The 18,597-nt window shown below is 38.0% G+C and overlaps 1 protein-coding gene and 1 non-coding gene across 2 annotated transcripts in view; one reads left to right on the forward strand and one right to left on the reverse strand.

Moving 5' to 3' along the window:
• The window catches only part of LOC135086926 (uncharacterized), a 37,700-nt gene extending 19,703 nt beyond the window's left edge, over positions 1-17,997 (forward strand). The window contains exons 8-14 of the mRNA XM_063981751.1: positions 7,809-7,885; positions 9,334-9,519; positions 9,883-9,949; positions 10,067-10,110; positions 10,221-10,405; positions 15,376-15,595; positions 16,165-17,997. Coding sequence (XP_063837821.1) covers positions 7,809-7,885; positions 9,334-9,519; positions 9,883-9,949; positions 10,067-10,110; positions 10,221-10,405; positions 15,376-15,595; positions 16,165-16,287 — 902 coding nt within the window. The 3' untranslated portion in view covers positions 16,288-17,997. The remainder of the gene's footprint in view (positions 1-7,808; positions 7,886-9,333; positions 9,520-9,882; positions 9,950-10,066; positions 10,111-10,220; positions 10,406-15,375; positions 15,596-16,164) is intronic.
• Positions 13,893-13,974, reverse strand: Trnas-aga (transfer RNA serine (anticodon AGA)). The gene has a single exon. It is a non-coding gene; the product is annotated as a tRNA-Ser (tRNA).
• Positions 17,998-18,597: the final 600 nt, after the last annotated feature.

Consider the following 18,597-nt stretch of genomic DNA (forward strand, 5'->3'; position numbering starts at 1 on the left):
ACAAATTAATGACAAACAGCTGTTTATCTCTTTCTAACTTACCCCTGGTGATGTATAAAAAAAAGAAATAGATAATGTTTGGTCAGTACTCATTCTGGCAACATTTTCATGTGACGTCACTAACTACCTGACTTGTGCCGAGTAGGTACCTACATACAAGATTTAAGAAAACAACATATTTATAGGCAATCAGCTGACAACTACACGCACACACACACACACACAAATACCTGTCAGCTGATTGCCTATATTGCGGCCATGTTGTTTTCTTAAATCGTGTATGTATTTATAATGCGTGTAAATGTGTGCGTAATGTACCGAGTACGTTTATTTTAAAGTTACGCCAAGTCCATGAGACATTGATATACGTCAGTGTTTTGCGAGCTGTCATTGCCCTTCGCGCACTGTCATCGGCGAGGCAAGGCGTTTACGTTACGGTGCGGATTGTGTGTGCGTTGCAGTATGGATTTTAGTTGACTGCCTTTATGAGCACTCGAACGACATAAAATAATATGATACATTTATGTAAGGGTATTTTAAGATCACAAAGTTGGCAACTCCGATAGTTGGACGAAAACCAGCGCAAAGACCCTATCCTGTTTGACACCTATAATAATTGACAATAGCTGGCTCGGCGAACTTCGGCAAACTAATGTGTGACGTGAAGTGCCAAATCGCGGAAAATGTCGGAAGAAATACATGAATTTGCATGAATTATCATGAATAACAATAACCACTTATTTACCTCTCAGTGTCTTCAGGCAACTTAAAAAAAGTACATTGTGTGTTTTTATTATTATTTAGGCAGTTAAATACTGCACAGTATTTTTTTATTTTTTTCCATAATACAAGAGTAGGTACGCGTGCGTGTGTCAATGCTCGCTCGTATCTCGTATGTGACGCCTTGTCGAATCGCCTCCTGTAGGTGGGCTATCGTGCGTGTTTTGTTTTCGATGTGAACTCGCGGAGATGAACAGGCCTGATAATACTGCATTTATTTCACTTGCCGACTTGTGCGGAAACATTAACCAGACCTTAGTGATTATGAATTTTATGATATTAAGAAATGTTATCTTATAAGAGTATTTTTTGAATAAAAGATTAAGTACGCACTGCATCCAATTTGAATTTCCCGTAGTCTGTTCTGTAAATTCCAAAAGATGCTGTGCTCTGAACAAACTAATGACATCTAGTTTACTGACCATCAGCTTGGTACTAGCTGATTCAACGAAAGCATGCTCTGTGCTCGTGCTTTTACACGCTAATTAAAGGACCAACCACATAATGAACTTTACTGACTATCACCTGGAGGGTGCTGAATGATTCGACGAAACAACTCCTCACATTTCATGCGGCCCTGGTACTTTTTTGGGCATATCCACCACCGATGCCGAATTGCACATGCGCATTTATGTGCAAACCACGTGGTAGCCACGTGTCTGCTGTTAGCCGTTTCCTGATTGGGCAGCGAGGGGCAGAGGGGAACAAGTATTTTGATATCGGGACGCCTGCACAGTGGGAAAACCAGAAAATGTTGTGGACTAGTAACATTTTGGTAGATTTTACGTCATAGAATGAATTATCTTTACCTATTATGTGATAACGTTTCTTCTTGGATAACTTTTTCATAAAGCCCTACCACAGCAGAGCCCTCTGAACTTTTTCTTATCCGACGTAAGAAGATTGTTGTGAAGCCGGTTGGTGGTCTACTTGCAAAAGCTTTTATCGGCCAGCACCTCATCGGCGTTAAAGGTTAGGAAGGTTTCGTTGATTTTAAAATGATTCCTTGCCCAATCGAGCAGTTGTAGTCAAGGCTTCGTTCCATTTGTACAGGCTAGATGCATGGTCGCCTTTAAACATGGTGGATTTTTTTAGACGCAGAGAAAAGCTATGCGCACTTTCACCACTGCTGGTGGGCAGGGTGGGATGTGGGATTCCGACGACGGAGATACCAAGGGCACAGACTACATAATAGCCAAGGGTGCCCCGGCCTGCTGGCCGCCATCTAGGGGACGAGAAGACCGCCTTCTCCTCCACCTTCTCCGCCCGCAAAACGTGGGGGCGAGGGGATTATTCTCCTGCTCCCGCTGCCTGTCTATGATGACTTCCTCGCAGAAGGATGCATGTCGTGAACCAGGCTCGGAAGCAAAAGCTTCGGGCCCACGTGTCGTCTGTAAAAAGTGTACAAAAACATGTTTTTGAATCTTTGATCGTTCGTGGACACCCACTGTGCGTGTACCGATACCGATCGATAGCTTGCCAGTTGTACTTTGGCTATTAGCACGACTGAGTGCGATGTATTATGCCATTGCAGAACGAATACCTACTTTAACATTCGAATGAATGACCAATGCACGATTTTTAAGATTTTTATTACGCCCTATTAGCGGAGCAGTTGAAGCTTTTAAGTTTATTGATTCCTTCTCGTATTTTTAAGGCAGTTCAAATCTGCTTACCGAACACGGCTTTTAATATTAATAAAAGAGAAAATCGGTTTTTAATTTTCCTAAGAGATTACAATAAAATAGCAATGCTTCAATTTCCATTTACAGTTCTTCAGTCTTTCTTATTAAGACATATTTTTAATTAAGATTATTAATTTAGCTTCACTCACCTAGTAAGTAGGTAGTCGAAGCAAGTCTTGGAAGCAGCAAGTAATTTGCAGTTACAATATAAAATACCTACTTATTCCAATCCCATGGCAGATTGTATGTTGAATGTTGTGCGTTCACCAGCTGGTGCCACCCGAGTGGCAGGACCATGGCATGGAGGTACTAAATATTGGAGGCCCTATTGATCTATAAGAAAATTGCTTATACAAAATATGTAGGTACCTACACAGTCTGTAATTTTCGTTTTTTTTAAGAAAAGTATTTATTTATTCATCTACATTAATACCTAATGTCGCCTTTAAAATAGTCCCGCAGTTTCTGAAATAAGAACAAATCACACACAGCCATTTCTGGATTTGGAGACTAGGACACCGTTACAATATTGTTATAGCAAAAATTCGCTGCCACTTTTCAAAATTAACTAATTTTAGAACAAAATGGTGTTGCCATGTGTTTCATATCCAAAAATACCAAAAAAGAAATTCATGGTATGAGTAACTAGTTATGTGACATCTCCCTAATTGTGAATCATTCCTTCTGTTTTTTCACGTTTTCATCGGTTGTTGAGGTGCTGGCTGGTGCGTCCAGAGCGCTCGTCATCTTCAACGCCTTCACGGTCTTCGATTTTCAATTTATAGTATGTGTATGTACCGGGCACGGTTATTTCAAAGGGGTCCATATTCGGTTGCATAAAAAATATTGTCATAATTTAAGAGTGCATAAAGTTTTTTGGCATACTCATTATTTCGCATAACGTTCATACAGATTAAATCATAAGGCATATTTTTTTTGCCATAACCACTTTTATTATAATAATATTTTAGTATACAGGGTGTCCCGTAATGTAACGTCAAGCCGGAACTGGGTGTTGAGGCAAGTTGTGCTGGTTATCAGAAAAATATAAAAAAAAATCTATGTGGCATATTTTAAAAATAATAGGCATTTAAAAAAAATCAAAAAATTCTACTCCAGGTGACGGTCCTTTTGCTCGTGTTGCCACAAATCTTCACTTTTTCCAAATTTTTTTTTTGTTATGTAAACCCTGAATAATGCTTCTCTAAATTGTTATCAAAATTACAAAACCAGCTGCTCCAACTTTTATGAAAAAAATACATTATTCCCAAAAAAAATATCAAAATAAAAATTTTGCCTAGTTTAAACTGACTGTACTGAAAAAAAATTGTACTACGCGAGTGTGGCAAGTGACGTCATAATTTGGCGCATTTAGTAAGGATTCCAAAATGGTATAACACTTTATAAAATCTTGCTGTAATTGTCGACAATTTTTGTTTATTGGAAATAATCCCGTTTTTAACTTTATCTACCTTGGTTATAAATATTATTCTAATGTGCCCAAAATTTAAGTTTCTGGCTTAAGTGAGGTGGAGAAGCCATTTTAAAAGGTATGAGCGGGACGGAGAGGGCCATCTTACCAAGCAGGGATGTTATGGATATCCGTAACCGTAACCGAAACTATCGGATATCCGAAATAAAAAAATGTCCATAACCGTAACCGAAACTGATTCAAAAGTTACGTATAGTTTCGGATAAAGGCCAAACTGCAAAACTCTATGAAATTTGCAGTATACACGCCGCAGCTGCAATGCCGCGCTGCCGATTTCATAGTTTTGCAGTTTGCGGTTGCAGTTTGCGGTTGCAGTTTGCGGTCTGCGGCCCGTCTTGGAATTGTACCTTAAATCTTAATATTTGTTACCAACTTGTCTGGCATTCGCTGGCACCATCTAATATGCCAGCCTGTTTTACCTTTATCATACATAGGTGTCGTCTTAGTTGGTACATAAAGTAGCTATGTGGGTCACGCTCACGCAGCAACATATTATATCCGGCAGCAGCAATCCCTCCGCGCCTCCGGCTTTTAAATTACACTCTAGTATAGGGCAGACTAGTACCACGTGGAAGAGACCACGGCCAGTCGGGATGTACATAATTCTAGACCAGGCAAGCTTAACCCTAGAGTGCTCGCGCTATGAGCATTTTGCCGCCCTCTGCAAAAAAATCGAGTTATTTTCTACACGTTGCGTTTGTTAAAGTCAAGCGTTTCAGTAGCTGCCTCCCCATACTTCACCTCCATGTATTAGAAATTAGAAGACATTTAGTGCGCAGGTGACCGCAATAGAGAACGATTGTTGAACGTATGTCACGTTTTGCGGCAAATTGCTCACTGCGCGACTACTGACGTAAGTAAAATTTGTGTGTCTGGTTTTTAGTGTAGTTGGAAGATTATTAGTTTTCATTGCGTATAATGTTGTTTTGACATTAATGACGTCATAACATTGATAATTACTATTAGTGCTTAATTTATTTCATGTCGTTTTCGGTAAAATTCACGTAAAATACAAAAAATTAAAAAACAAGGAAGATGTCGGATTTCGAAGAAGCTGGTGCACTAAGCTTAGTGGAAAATGTTTACTAAAGTTATAAGGAAAGTAAACATAGTCATTACAATACTGTTATAGAACAATCAGCGGCAGAATCTGAAGATGATGTGCCAAGGGTGCAATAGTTGTGCAAATTTACTGTGCAACGCACATTAAATGCACATGTGACAGGCCTGTTTTGTTGAAGCACATGTCATATGTAAGGAAAACCTTTAAGTGTGCTAGTAAGTTTACTATTTGATGATGTATGTAGATAAAAACAATAGTGTTTCTAAGATTTCTATAAATATTTCCTAGCATTTCCAAAATATTTTTTTTTCTTTAAATTTTAACCACAAATCTTTAATAAACGTTATTTTCTAATAGTGTATGCTTTATTCTATCATTTTTAACTGATTTTCATATCTTTAAACTGTTATTTGACACACAACCGGACTTTAAGTTTGGGCGGCAAAATGCTCATACGCGAGCACTCACGTTTCACGGAAAGGCGCGACTACTCTAGGGTTAATGTTGTAAAAGAAATGTGGACTGTATAATATGTGCGTTATAAAAGATAAGAGGGATTCGAGATCAAACAGAATGTATTTTCACGAGCTTAAGTTTTCTAAGAGACAGGTCAAAAATTAAGAACAAAAATGACAATGACACAGAGAATTTAGTTTTTACAAATCTATAGGCCGAAAGAGTATAAAGGTGGAAGGAGGATTGTTCGCAACATCACAAATACATAATTATTTAATGTTCAATGTTGGTTGCTCTTATAGACAATATTTACGACTTTAAATGTTATAAATAATTACATTATGTTTATCGTATTTTATTAAAAACAAACTTTAGGAATATAAAAATTATGTTTTTTACATTTATGATTATTTAAATTATGGTATTGAAAATTAGAGAAAGTTATTATTATGCCTATGAAACCATTATGCATTTAGAAAACTATGCATATCAAAGTTTATTCGAAAAAACTTTATGCAAATACTGTTATACCAAACTAAATTATGATGAAAAATGTTATGCGTCTGAGAGGGCACCCATTTCAAAGATATGCCCGGTCCATATTAAATACATTAATGGACAGTCACAGGACCTAACTCAGTCAAATTGCGCATGTGCAGCCTTCCACAGGTGGCGGTAAATGACCAAAAAGTACCAGGAACGCATGAAATACAAGGAACTCTTCGCTGGTTTAGCTAGCACCATCTAATCGATGACTTGTAAACTTTGATGTCATTCGTTGTGCGTTGACATTCACAAGCTACATGGACCCGTTTTTAGTCGTGTACGCTCCATCACGAAGTTTGGAAGCTATCAGCTAGATGGTGCTAAATCAAAAGAGCTTCTAATATTTCATGCGGTCCTGGTACTTTTTAGGCATTTTCAACCTGTGGCTGTCTGCACATGCGCAGTTGTGTCCAAACCACGTGGCAGTCACGTGTTAGGTATCTCCTGATTGGTTAATGTAAGACGAAGGGTGCGTGAATTCTTTACAGATCGATAGCTTACCGAGCTTTTGTATTTCAATCTTAATAACAAGGCTGTAGAGTTCACATTTTACGTAGTAGCGGAAGCCCGGGCAAGAAGCATAATGTTGGTAAGAAGAATAATCGATTTTACTAAAAACCTATAACACATGGCGCTACTGGACGTTTGCGGGTCTGTAAAACAGCAACACAGCCACGCTATGATAGTTCCACCAAAACAATACGTGCGTTAACTTTTTGTCAATTCGAAATCAAAAGTTTTTGGCTGTTTTCTTACGATTTTTGGCAAGGTATGTGTGTTGATTTCTTGTATTACGTATTAAGTGTTGACTTATAGACTCTGTTTAGTTGATTGCATGTTAAATTAAGTTTAATTTGTGTGTGTTGCTTTTTTTCACCGGTAGAAATTTAACGGGTGGGTACACAACTTTTAAATATTGGTGCTCTGGGCAAGACGGATATGGGCAAAACGGATAGGTAAAGACAGCCATAACTGAATAGCAGGCCCTAACAAAACCACACATCTGAAAACAAGAACTTCCAAACAAGACTTGTCAAGAGGAAAAATGACCAAAAACAAAAATCAGATGGAGAAAATAAAATATTTATGTTGTGTGCTCAGAAGAATACACTGAACCACCTACCGAGGATTGGATAGAGTGCAATCAATGCAAGAAGTGGGCACACGAGGATTGTACCTTATATTCAGGCATAGGCAGTTATTTTTGTGGTGATTGCAATGATTAAAGCAGTTATTACTGTACATATCCCTCTTGCCCAGGGGGGTCGGGCAAAATGGATAATTGGAACTTTTTTTTTAATGACATTTTTATTGTAGAATTTGTTTAAGTTTCTTAGTTTATTCTTTACAATTCCAAATATGATTACCTAAGATACAAATTATTAATCAATAGACTGTTGTTAATTGCATATTTATGTGGTTTTTTTGCCACTTTTCTTAAGTTATTCGTGCTGCCCGGGCTTCCCCTAAATGTCAAATATTTCTCAGTGTGAGTGTGCTAGTGAAAATTAAACGAGTTGACAACGTAGTGCACAAGGATTCTGCTAGAGGGTGCTACCACAAAATGCTACTGTTATGCCTGAACTAGCTCTTCATACTTTATGTTGCCTGGATACATATGGACGTATTTGTATTCTAATCAAATGCAAATGTGCAGACAAAAGATTCGGAGAAACATGTACTTTTTCAGCGATCAGATTAAAACTGCTTCTAAAACTAAAAATATTTCATGAATTTAAGTGATGAAAGAAAATTTGCCATAAAAAGCTTATTTTTTACCACACAGCGGTACGGGAAACCCCAAGGAGTGAAGATCAAAAGACTGGTCCGTTACGTGATTCCATTCCTACGGAACCAAAAAAGGTATTGTTTTGTATTTCCTAATACTTGCAACTCTTGAGTATGGATTCATTTAGATCTTGACTGTATTTTAACTTAAATACGACCAGCCAGGTAAGAATTTCCCCCTTAAAGAAGAACGGTCACGCCCCATACAAAAAAAACCCAGACCCGACAGAAACGAGACATACCTCAGTTTTTTTGTCATGTCTTAATTAGTTAAATTATATATTTTTTATATTCGAAATCTATGTATAACACCAAAATATTACCCTTTGTTTTTGGTCAGGCGTTATACAAAAACTAATACAAAATGCCTATTTATCACCAAAATTGGTAAATGTATATATAGCCTGACCAGGAACATAAAAACCCTGGCATAGAGGCGCCTCAATTGCATTTGATAGTGCAACACTGAGTACAGTCGTACCTGTGTTAAATTAATAGGCTAACTTTATGTATCAGGATTCAGGATTACGGGCTAATTTGATATTTTCATAAATTAACGAAAAAATATTATTATAGGTAACCTGATTTAAATAAATTAAATGAAACCATCAATCGAGCTAGTAGATTTATTTTATTATTCATCAATAATCAAATTCAGAACTTGAATATTCAACTGCAATGTCTGCTCATGAACGCTTCAAACTCGGTACTTCTTTCCCAATCCCATAAAATTCAACACTTAGAAAGTGACAAAATTTTTAAAATAGGTAGTATAAACAAACCACAGCTAATTTTCATAGTGGACTGTACTATACGATAAACATGTCAGTCAATTTGACAACCTTTGTCGGAAACATTATTCAATGAAAATATTGTTCGAACCCTTAGTATTTCTCTTCGACAAATACTTTAACACATTGTGAACCACTTTTCTTTCACGACTATAAAAATATTTTAGCAATTTAATTCATAAAACCAATTGCGCACATTTAAAATAAAGTTTGTTTACACTTTGACAGCAATAGACTGACATGCAAGGTGACATGTCAATGAAGTTTTCAGTTACTGTTGCCATTAAAAGAAATTAGTACCATTAGTTTTCCGCAACATGGCGAGGGTTTTTATGTTCCTGGTCAGGCTATACCTAAATGTCTATTACAGCTGCTATGGAATGTATCTAGGTGACCTGGAGATACAGCAGTATCTCCTACGCCTGACCAAAAACATAGGGTAATATTTTGGTGTTATACATAGATTTCGATTATAAAAAATATATAATTTAACTAATTAAGATATGACAAAAAACTGAGGTATGTCTCGTTTCTGTCGGGCCTGGGTCACAGATGACCGTTCTTCTTATACACTTCTTCTTGTCGTGTCGACAACAAACCTACACAGTGTCAGCCCAAAACTCCGCTACAAGAGTGGCGTTGTCGGTAGCCTTAAATTGCACCCTGGTTTGATGTGTCAATCGAGATGTGCATGCAGCAATGTTCAGCTTAGGCGCTAAGTTGTTCCTGCAGGAGAGCCACCGTCTGCCGCGGCGCGTCAAATACCGCAGCCGGCGCTACGAGCTGCCCACAGTGGCGTCGCAGATGAAGCAGGCCGGTGTTCGGTACTACTACGAAAACGCCAACACCGCCAACATTCCCTTCGTGGTCAGCAAGAGCACGGCGCCGTCGCACAACATCGGCCTCAACATTCAACAGGTTAATTGATTTGACTTCCTACCACTAGGACTACTTCCACTAGATTAACGACTTGGTTACGGTAGACGTTTTATGTTACCACGCACTAAGCCCCCAGTATTAGGCTTCATGCGAGTTTACATCAAAGTCATCAAGCTAGTTAAGCGACTGCGTAAAAAAAATACATTAAATATTATAATAATTATAAGTACCTACAGTGTACGGTATCCCTAGCGGATACTTTCAAGAACTACTTTATAATATCTTCATGGATTTTTTGACGCACTCGCTAACGATGCAAACTCGCACTACTTAAGCATACTGCACACATTAAAATTTGAACATTGCAATGTGTTGCACCTAATCAATATTATTCTTGATCAGGTCCTGAATGGAGTGAAGATACAACAACCTTTATCAGGAATACCGTTGACTATTGCGCATCATATGGGTAAGCTTGTCTGTCTTTTCTTTTTTCAGGATTTTTTTAAGCAGCATGTTAAAAATTTATGTGAGGACCAACAATAAAATTCTACTTAGTGTCATTAATCAAATTGTTGTTTTATAGGCCTGGGTCATGTTCCAACGTACGGGACGAGAAGTGCAGTAATGGTAAGTGCTGTAACTTTTCAATTTCTTATCGTAGGATCTATGTTTTTGTTTTGTAGGATTTATTTAAGTCTGTACTGGCTTTTGTATAAAAAAGGTGTGTTTTCTACCAGCAACCGTCCCTGGACAACCGCGAAATAAACGTGATCAAGCTGGGCCGGCGCATGCTGCGGCTGCCGTCCTACCGATATATGTCGTACAGCCGGCTGCTGAGCCTGTACCGCGAGGGAGACGGCATGGTGCCGCGCTTCTTGCGAGCCATCAGCCGCCCGCACTACTTCTACACGTCTATGTACAAGTAAGTCCGACGAAGAACGGCTAATTTGACGTACAAGTACGACACAGTACGGATAATGTCACGTGCAAGTCTGACACAGAACGACTAATGACATAGCACTTCACTACTGACATAGGCTCGGCCCGTACTACTTTTCCATCTTTGTGTCTTGTACCTAAATGCGACACGGAACCGCTAAAAACAAGCGAACGCTACTTCTACAATTTTGTACTGCGGCTGCCGTCCTACCGGTACAACATGTCGTACAGCCGGCTGCTGAGCCTGTATACCTACCTATCTGTACTGCGAGCCATCAGCCGCCCGCATTATTTCTACACGTCTATGTACAAGTAAGTCCGATGAAGAACGGCTAATTTGACGTACAAGTATGACACAAAACGTCTAATGTCACGTACAAGTCTGACACAGAACGACTAATGACACAGCACTTTACTACTGACATAGGCCCGGCCCGTACTACTTTTAATCTTTGTGTGTCTTCGCATTATATCTACACGTCTTCGTACAAGTAATTCCGACGAAGAACGGCTAATTTGACGTACAAGTACGACACAGAACGGCTAACTTCACGTACAAGTCCGACGTAGAATAGGTAATAGAAGCTCACTACTTAAAAAGGCCCGTATTACTTCAACACATTTAACGCCCGTATTCACAAACGATGCTTGCTTAAGTGAAGCAGCAAATTTAGACCTCATTGTGAATAGATACCGGCGTAAAGCCTTGATCACACGTACCGAGTTAACAGGCGAGACAGTAAAATGTGAGCGAGTCACATACTCGAGCACTCCGCCGAGCACTCGGCGTAATGTTCATACACACCGAGTACTCGGCTGAGAGCACTGTCTCGCCCGTTTACTCGGTACGTGTGATCAAGGCTTTAGTTTTGTACCTAAATCCGACATGGAACAGCTAACAAAACACCCTTACTACTTTTACACTCATGCTGCGGCTGCCGGTCTGCCGGTACCCACCATGCCCACACTACCTACTTCTACACCGGCATGTACCTAGTCAATTGATACCGGTAGCATGACTTTGTTGCGAAATAATGGCAGCTACTAAACTACACTGGTCATCACAAAAATCGACCCTCCCGCGACAAGCACTTTCAAACGTATGCATCCCCACTTCCCACCAATATTGGCACCATTTAAACGCCTAGTTCTAAACTTCATTTCAATAAAGGAAAGGTTTTTACCCCAACAATGTGTCTGTAGAAGAATCCAGAGTCACTTCTTCAAAAAATAGGTAGTTACGCTTGAGCCAACTTTTATGGCTACAAAACTGTTAAGTTGGGATTAATCGCTATCCATCTGTTAAAGAGGACACGTGAGATCATTATTTGGTTTTATAACCATAAAAATTGATCTAATGAGGGTTTTCGCGAATGAAAAATCCGCCAGCTGCATGCTGCAAATGCTGCATGATTGGTTATTTTTGACATGACATTGACAGATATGTCAAAATCCACTAATCACGCAGCAGTCAGACCCCACATCCACGTCCCGCCATCTAGCGGATCTTTCATTCGCGAAAACCCTCATTGATCCCAGAGGTGAGCCCAAAGTGAGGTCTTTTTTCAAGTCACATTTATTGTACCTATATCGCGTTTATGTTCATCGTTTATTAAGAAATTCCGCCCGCGGCTTCGCCCGCGTGGAATTTTGTCTGTCACAGAAAAACTTTATCGCGCGCGTCCCTGTTTCAAAAACCGGAATAAAAACTATCCTATGTTCTTTCCCGGGACTCAAACTATCTCTATGCCAAATTTCATCAAAATCGGTTGCGAGGTTTAAGCGGGAAAGCGTAACAGACAGACAGACAGACAGAGTTACTTTCGCATTTATAATATTAGTTGGGATTAAATGTGTTTTTCTTTAAGGATAATATTTATTGGGCTTTCAAATAACACCAATATTGTTGGGGTACTATGATTGTGTCAGTAGAGGTGAGCCCAAAGTGAGGTCTTTTTTCAAGTCACATTTATTGTATATCGCGTTTATGTTAATCGATTATTAAGAAATTAAATGTGTTTTTCAACCGACTTCAAAAAAGGAGGAGATTCTCAATTCGACCCGTATGTTTTTTTTCTATGTTTGTTACGCGATAACTCCGTCAATTATGAACCGATTTGAACAAATCTTTTTTCGGCGTATAGGTAATACCTCAAGGGTGGTCCCATTTAAATTTAATAATAAAAAAAACAACCCCCATGGGTGGAAAATTGGGGATGAACTTTTTTATACGCAATATCTCCGCCGATTATAAACCAATTTGAACGATAATTTTTTTGTTGAAAAGGTATTATGAAAAGGGTGGTTTCATGCGAATTTGAAGAAAATATTTCACCCCCAAGGGTGGAAAATTGGGGATGAACTTTTTTATACGCAATATCTCCGCCGATTATGAACCAATTTGAACGATTATTTTTTTGTTGAATAGGTATTATCAAAATTTTTTAATTTTTAGTTTTTTTTGTGTTCACGCATTTGAAGTCGGTTATATTTTTTTTAAAAGTTAATTATCTTTAAGGATATTTATTGAGCTTTCAAATAACACCAATATTGTTGGGGTTTAACAAATAACACCATGATTGTGTCAGTAGAAACGAGTTTTTCTGTAAAACGTAGGTGGGCCGATTTTTGTGATGACCAGTGTATTTCAATATACATCTCTGTGTCCACCTCGAAATATTGTCATTGTGGGGAAGCAAACGCAGAGATGTGTATCGCGGCGGAGCTGTGTGTAAGGATACTTTTTTTATCTGAGCTTTCCAAATGTTGCTTTTGTCACGTTAGTTTGTTTTTAACCGACTTCAATAAAGCAGAGTTTTCAACTTAATTAATTGTGTTTGTTAACGCAGAATTTCGGAAATTAAACTCTTTCTCAAAATCAAGGAACATTATTAAAGAATGCACTGACAGTAAAATACCCTCAACAGTTATCAAAAACGCAATCTTAATCAAACTAAAAAACATAGACTACTTTTTAAGAAGGTTGGTCAACCTATCAGTACTGTGCTATCAGTTTCCAACTCGATGAACTGTACCTAAATTGAAACTTTTTTTTTTACTTTTTAGTGCGCCTATTTTTTGGGATATTTAGTTATCACTGATTTAGTTAGTATTTTAATTGATTTATAAATAACGCGCTTTCATTAAAAATACATAATAAATAACTAATATTCCTTCATAACATTCTGTTTGCTACAAAAAAAGAACTTGTACTGCGAGTAATAAAATAACAGACATCATTTTTGAGTGGCTTATTTTTTGTAAATAATTTAGGCATATTGTTTCTTTATAATTAATTTGTAAATATTATGTAAGTAATTGAATAAACGAAAAGTCCTGAGCCTTTTAGTCAAAGAAAACGTGAAAGCACGTAAAAGGCATGTTTCGTTGAATTTAACAAAAAACAATTTTTCAAAAGGAAACAAAAAATATTACATTAAATATTGACAAAAACAAAAACGTAACCACTTCGCAGTCGGTAGGACTCGAACCTACGCTCCCAGAGGGAATCTGATTTCTAGTCAGACGCCTTAACCACTCGGCCACGACTGCCACATGTAATATGGACGAAATTTATTTTATATAGATCCATAACATAGTATTATAAACCGTGTTTTCAGGGTCTAATAATAAGAAATAAGATATTTTGGCAATAGTATGATTTCGTTAATGACAGAAAATAATTATTTTTAAATGTAGTATGTCCGTGGTGTACCTACTGTACAGTCTACCTTGAAAGTTGAAGAATTTTGGATACTGTACTGACCTACCTACCTTGCTTTCGTATTTTTGTACTATCTTTATTGAAAATTGTAATTTGTCATGTGTTTCAATAAATAAATTAACTAAAAACATTAATAAGGAAAAGGTTTGCTATTAACTTATTTTTATAAACTTTCTGCCCCGTACAACCAAACTGTGGAATGGACTGTCGTCTGCGGTGTTTCCGGACGGATACGACCTGCAAGCTTTCAAGAGGAGAGCGTATCTTTACCTTAAAGGCCGGCAACGCACCTATAACGCCCCTGGGTCTGCGGGTGTCTATGGGCGACGGTAATCACTTACCATCAGGTGATCCGTTTGCTCGTTTGCCTCCTATCACATAAAAAAAAAAAAAAAAAAAACAATTTGCTGCTGTTTAGAACAGTCATTATTATCTGGCAAGTGAAAGCTCATGGGTTCTAGTCTAGTACCACATAAAACCTATTTTTTGCAAAAAAAAAAAAAATTAATGTGGCATAAAATCCTGTTGAAACTATAGCGTATGTACTGCCAGTCTGTTATTCGACAATTTTGGCGCATCGGTTGAGAACTCTGTTATTATGCCAGAGGTCGCGGGTTCGATACCCACACAATTCAAACATTTGTAGACATGAACATCTGTTTTCTGTTTATATTTATGAAGATGTTTTGTATACCTAAAAAATAAGTTTTAATTAAATCTCGATTTAAATTATGAATTGTATGAAAATGAATTTTTAATGCCAAACAGCCATTTAATTAACTTGTGGAACCCTAAATGGTAGTGACAATTTATATCTATAGCGATAAAAATGATTAGAATTTAACATCAAAATTGATGCCATTTGGACGGACTGCTTACCTGAGCCTGTTGTTTATACAGGGTGTTAGGTAAATGGGTATATGAGCCGACACTAGCCCATGCTAACATGGGCATATAAATGGTATGGTGAAGTCAGAAATTTGATATCATTATTTTTTTAATTTTCATACAAAATATTTTTTATAAACTCCGATTTGTATGAAAATTTAAATAATTAAAATGAAGATATCAATTTACCTAACATCCTGTAGAGGTTTAATTTTGTTGTGCGGGTGAACAAAAAATGCGACACAAAATCTTAAATGAAATTGAAAAACAATATCGTTAACATTTGGATCCCAAAATCCCATAAAAATACCCTATTCTCAAAATCCGTTTAATGTTTTAAGCAGCTTACAAACCCACCGCGAGGACCAGGACGGGGCCACCTCCAAGGGCCGCGCCGGCAGCCAGGAGGCCAAGCAGAGCCTGGCCGAGTACGCCAGCCTGTACCGCGAGTATGAGCAGATTGAGAAGTGCATCAAGGAGGGCAACTACGAGCCGGAGCTCGAGCGGAGGAAGGAGGAGCTGTCGAAGGAGCTCGCGGCTCGGGAAGAACACATACGTAGGGTGAGTTATGATTTTATGTAGGTACTAAAATAACAGCTTTTTATGCCAGTGAGAGTAGGTAGTTTATTATGTGCTTTTACTAACATTGTGCCTGGGGTATTGGGGATACTAAGAAATCTCATGGGGTAGATAAAGGTGTTACACCCTGACTGACTGTGAAACTGTCGGTCACAATTTGGTCCAACTTGCTTTTTTTAGATATAGGTACTTCAAGTAAAGTGAATTCTCAAACTTTTTCGTTACGTACCTATTTATGCAACGACTTCTTACAATATCATGAATCCTTTGTCTTATGATCGAATGAGGGCTATCGTTTTTATACTTAACAGTTGGCACCCCTGGCGATTGACAGGACCTTACTCTACAGTGGCGCCATCTTGATGAGTGCAAATGCGATAGTCCTCCTACCACTTTAGCGCTCACCAGTTGGTGCCACTGTCTTCGCTACTAGCAAGTGACAGGACCTTACTCTACAGTGGCGCTAACTGGTGAGCGCTAAAACGATAGCCCTCAGTTGGTGACTTGATCGGGAAAATGTGCGAAATATTAATGTAGGTAAACATCTCTAGGTGGTGCAGGAGTACCGATCCAACGAAGTGGACCAGTCGACGCTGCGCGCGTCCGCGTCGACGGCCGACGAGACCTACCGCCACTCCACGTTTAAGCTGAACCTCGGCGACCCCCCGCAGTAGCCCCAGCCCTTACTGACTCGATGAAACCCCACAACTCGACTATTCGCGTATGTGACCGCTGACCATACTGCAAGACGTTGGACACAATGCAAAACCAAAGCAGCACACACCGGTTCGTAGTCACTGTTCTTTATTTGGAACGTGTCAAGGCCCGCACACATTCTTAAATGACAGGACGGAATTCACGGGTCAATTGAAACCTCACTAGCTGTTTGCGATATCCCGGCGCCTCGAGCTACGATGCCGATCATGTTGACCGAGCTCGCTTTGAAAGCTAGTCCAGCGCTGTGTCAAAGGAGGTCAGTGCGTACAAGCCCTTTAGAAGGGACATACTGAAATGGAATAGACAGTTATCTATTATTTTCTCGAGTCAGTGGCAGACAGAATTGAAACAATAGTTTAATACTGAAAATTCAGGAGTTTGTGTATTTTGAATTTTAAACATGATCATGATGTTTCTACGCAATTGTTACGATGGAATCGTTGTTGTATCTTTGCATGGTCAAATTGATCCCACTAGTTTGGGGCTAGAGGTAGTCATGGGTCAAAAAGACTAAATTTTTACCGCGAATCCTCAATGCCTTGACTGTGTTGAGGTAGCCTGTTGTCTTTAGGCTGTGTGCTCCGGCACAATCCGGCCATCAACAAATCAGATTTATTTTATACTTCCTTTTGACATGAAATTAATTTTGAAGAACTGCGAAGTTATATATCAATAGGTGAGAGAAGCGATTGCGATTGCTAAAAATATATGAGACCATTGTGTCCCCTCTCACCACTTATGATGATGATTTTAAATTATTGTATCTCCTGAGTGAGGTTTTGTTCCCAAAGGCGAATAGTTCGCTGCTTACTCTAAATTACTTACAAAATTTAAATGACAAGAGTGCATGAATTTTACAAAGACTGACAAAGGTGACTGAGATTCTTCCACCATTCTCAGCCCCAGTAGTAATGTTGTTCCGAACTGGTGGTAGGGCAAGTTATATAGAGACGTCTACAAGTGCCCTGAAAAGAGAATTTGAATTCTTTTACCTTTTTACTAATATCTCTTTAGACGTTTATCTGATCCAACTTGAGTAAAAGTCGTTCTCTCAAAATTACATTTCGAACAGTGTCTTTCCATTCCATTCGCTGTAAGCGTATCTGTCGAACAAACAACAGAAAATTTATATTCTTGGTACTTAGTAAATACAACCGGTCTTCCAAAATGTCCGATTACAAAAAGATTAAAAGCTGAAGGAGAGCCAAAAGGTGTTGTTACCTCATACTTTAAGGTTGCTTTTATGTGATTAAAAGGATGTCGTTAACTGTGAGCCTTGTGGGAACATTGTCTCGTTAAAATGGTAGCATCGACAAAAATCTGTGATAGTAATGTATGAATGTAATCTGGTACACACACTGGTCCGAGTCGCGGTTTCCAGCGCTAGCGTCGCCATATTTTTATATGTACTGTTTTACTTACTTACTTAGCTTTGGTAAGGAAACGTAGTCTAGCATGATTGTAGACTTCTTTCCCGTAGGTTATTAATCGCTATGTATAAAGAACCTGTTTGTTTTTTTCTGTAAAATGTCCGGTTTGCCGTCACTTATTTTTGTCGAAAAAATGTGCGATTTTTGTCTAATGCATGTGCAGTTATTACGTCTAAATAAAATTTTGATAAGCGTCGTTTGTTGCATGATGTTCTTAAATAAAGTTTTTCTACATTATGTCGATATTTCATTTATATTGAAAAATGATTCAAATTTTTCTAATCGCGCAAAGCTAGGAATAGGTGCTACTGATGATTTACGAACGTTGTTACGATGGTTTATGACATGCATGCACATTATATTTAATCTATACGTAGGTAGATATGCTATTTTACTAAATCTGTATGAGTTTTAAAATGATTCATTAGACACATTATATTACAATTAATTGTTATTAATTAACATCGAATAAAATAAGTATCAGATTTTATTATTTACATAAAGTTTAAACATCAACAATAAAAGGCAAGAATATAATATTACTTAATTAGGTACAGATATTGAGATTATAATAATTAGGTTAATGTTAATTAACAACTAACAAGTTAATTTATACCTAAAATTGTTAGTTGATTTATTCCTAAACATTTATTTGGTTATACACTCGCGAGCAAAAGTATGGAATCACTTACATGAAGTTGTTTCCACGCGATCTTGTGTACTAACGAATTTGTTAGTAACAAAAAAAGTGGCACCATTTTAAAGATTAAACTTTTATGTTTAAATTGATACCAAATTCATTTAAATCACATCAGTATTTAAAAAGATATCCCGGCT

The sequence above is a fragment of the Ostrinia nubilalis genome, chromosome Z, assembly GCF_963855985.1.
Source record: "Ostrinia nubilalis chromosome Z, ilOstNubi1.1, whole genome shotgun sequence".
Taxonomy (NCBI): Eukaryota; Metazoa; Arthropoda; class Insecta; order Lepidoptera; family Crambidae; genus Ostrinia; species Ostrinia nubilalis.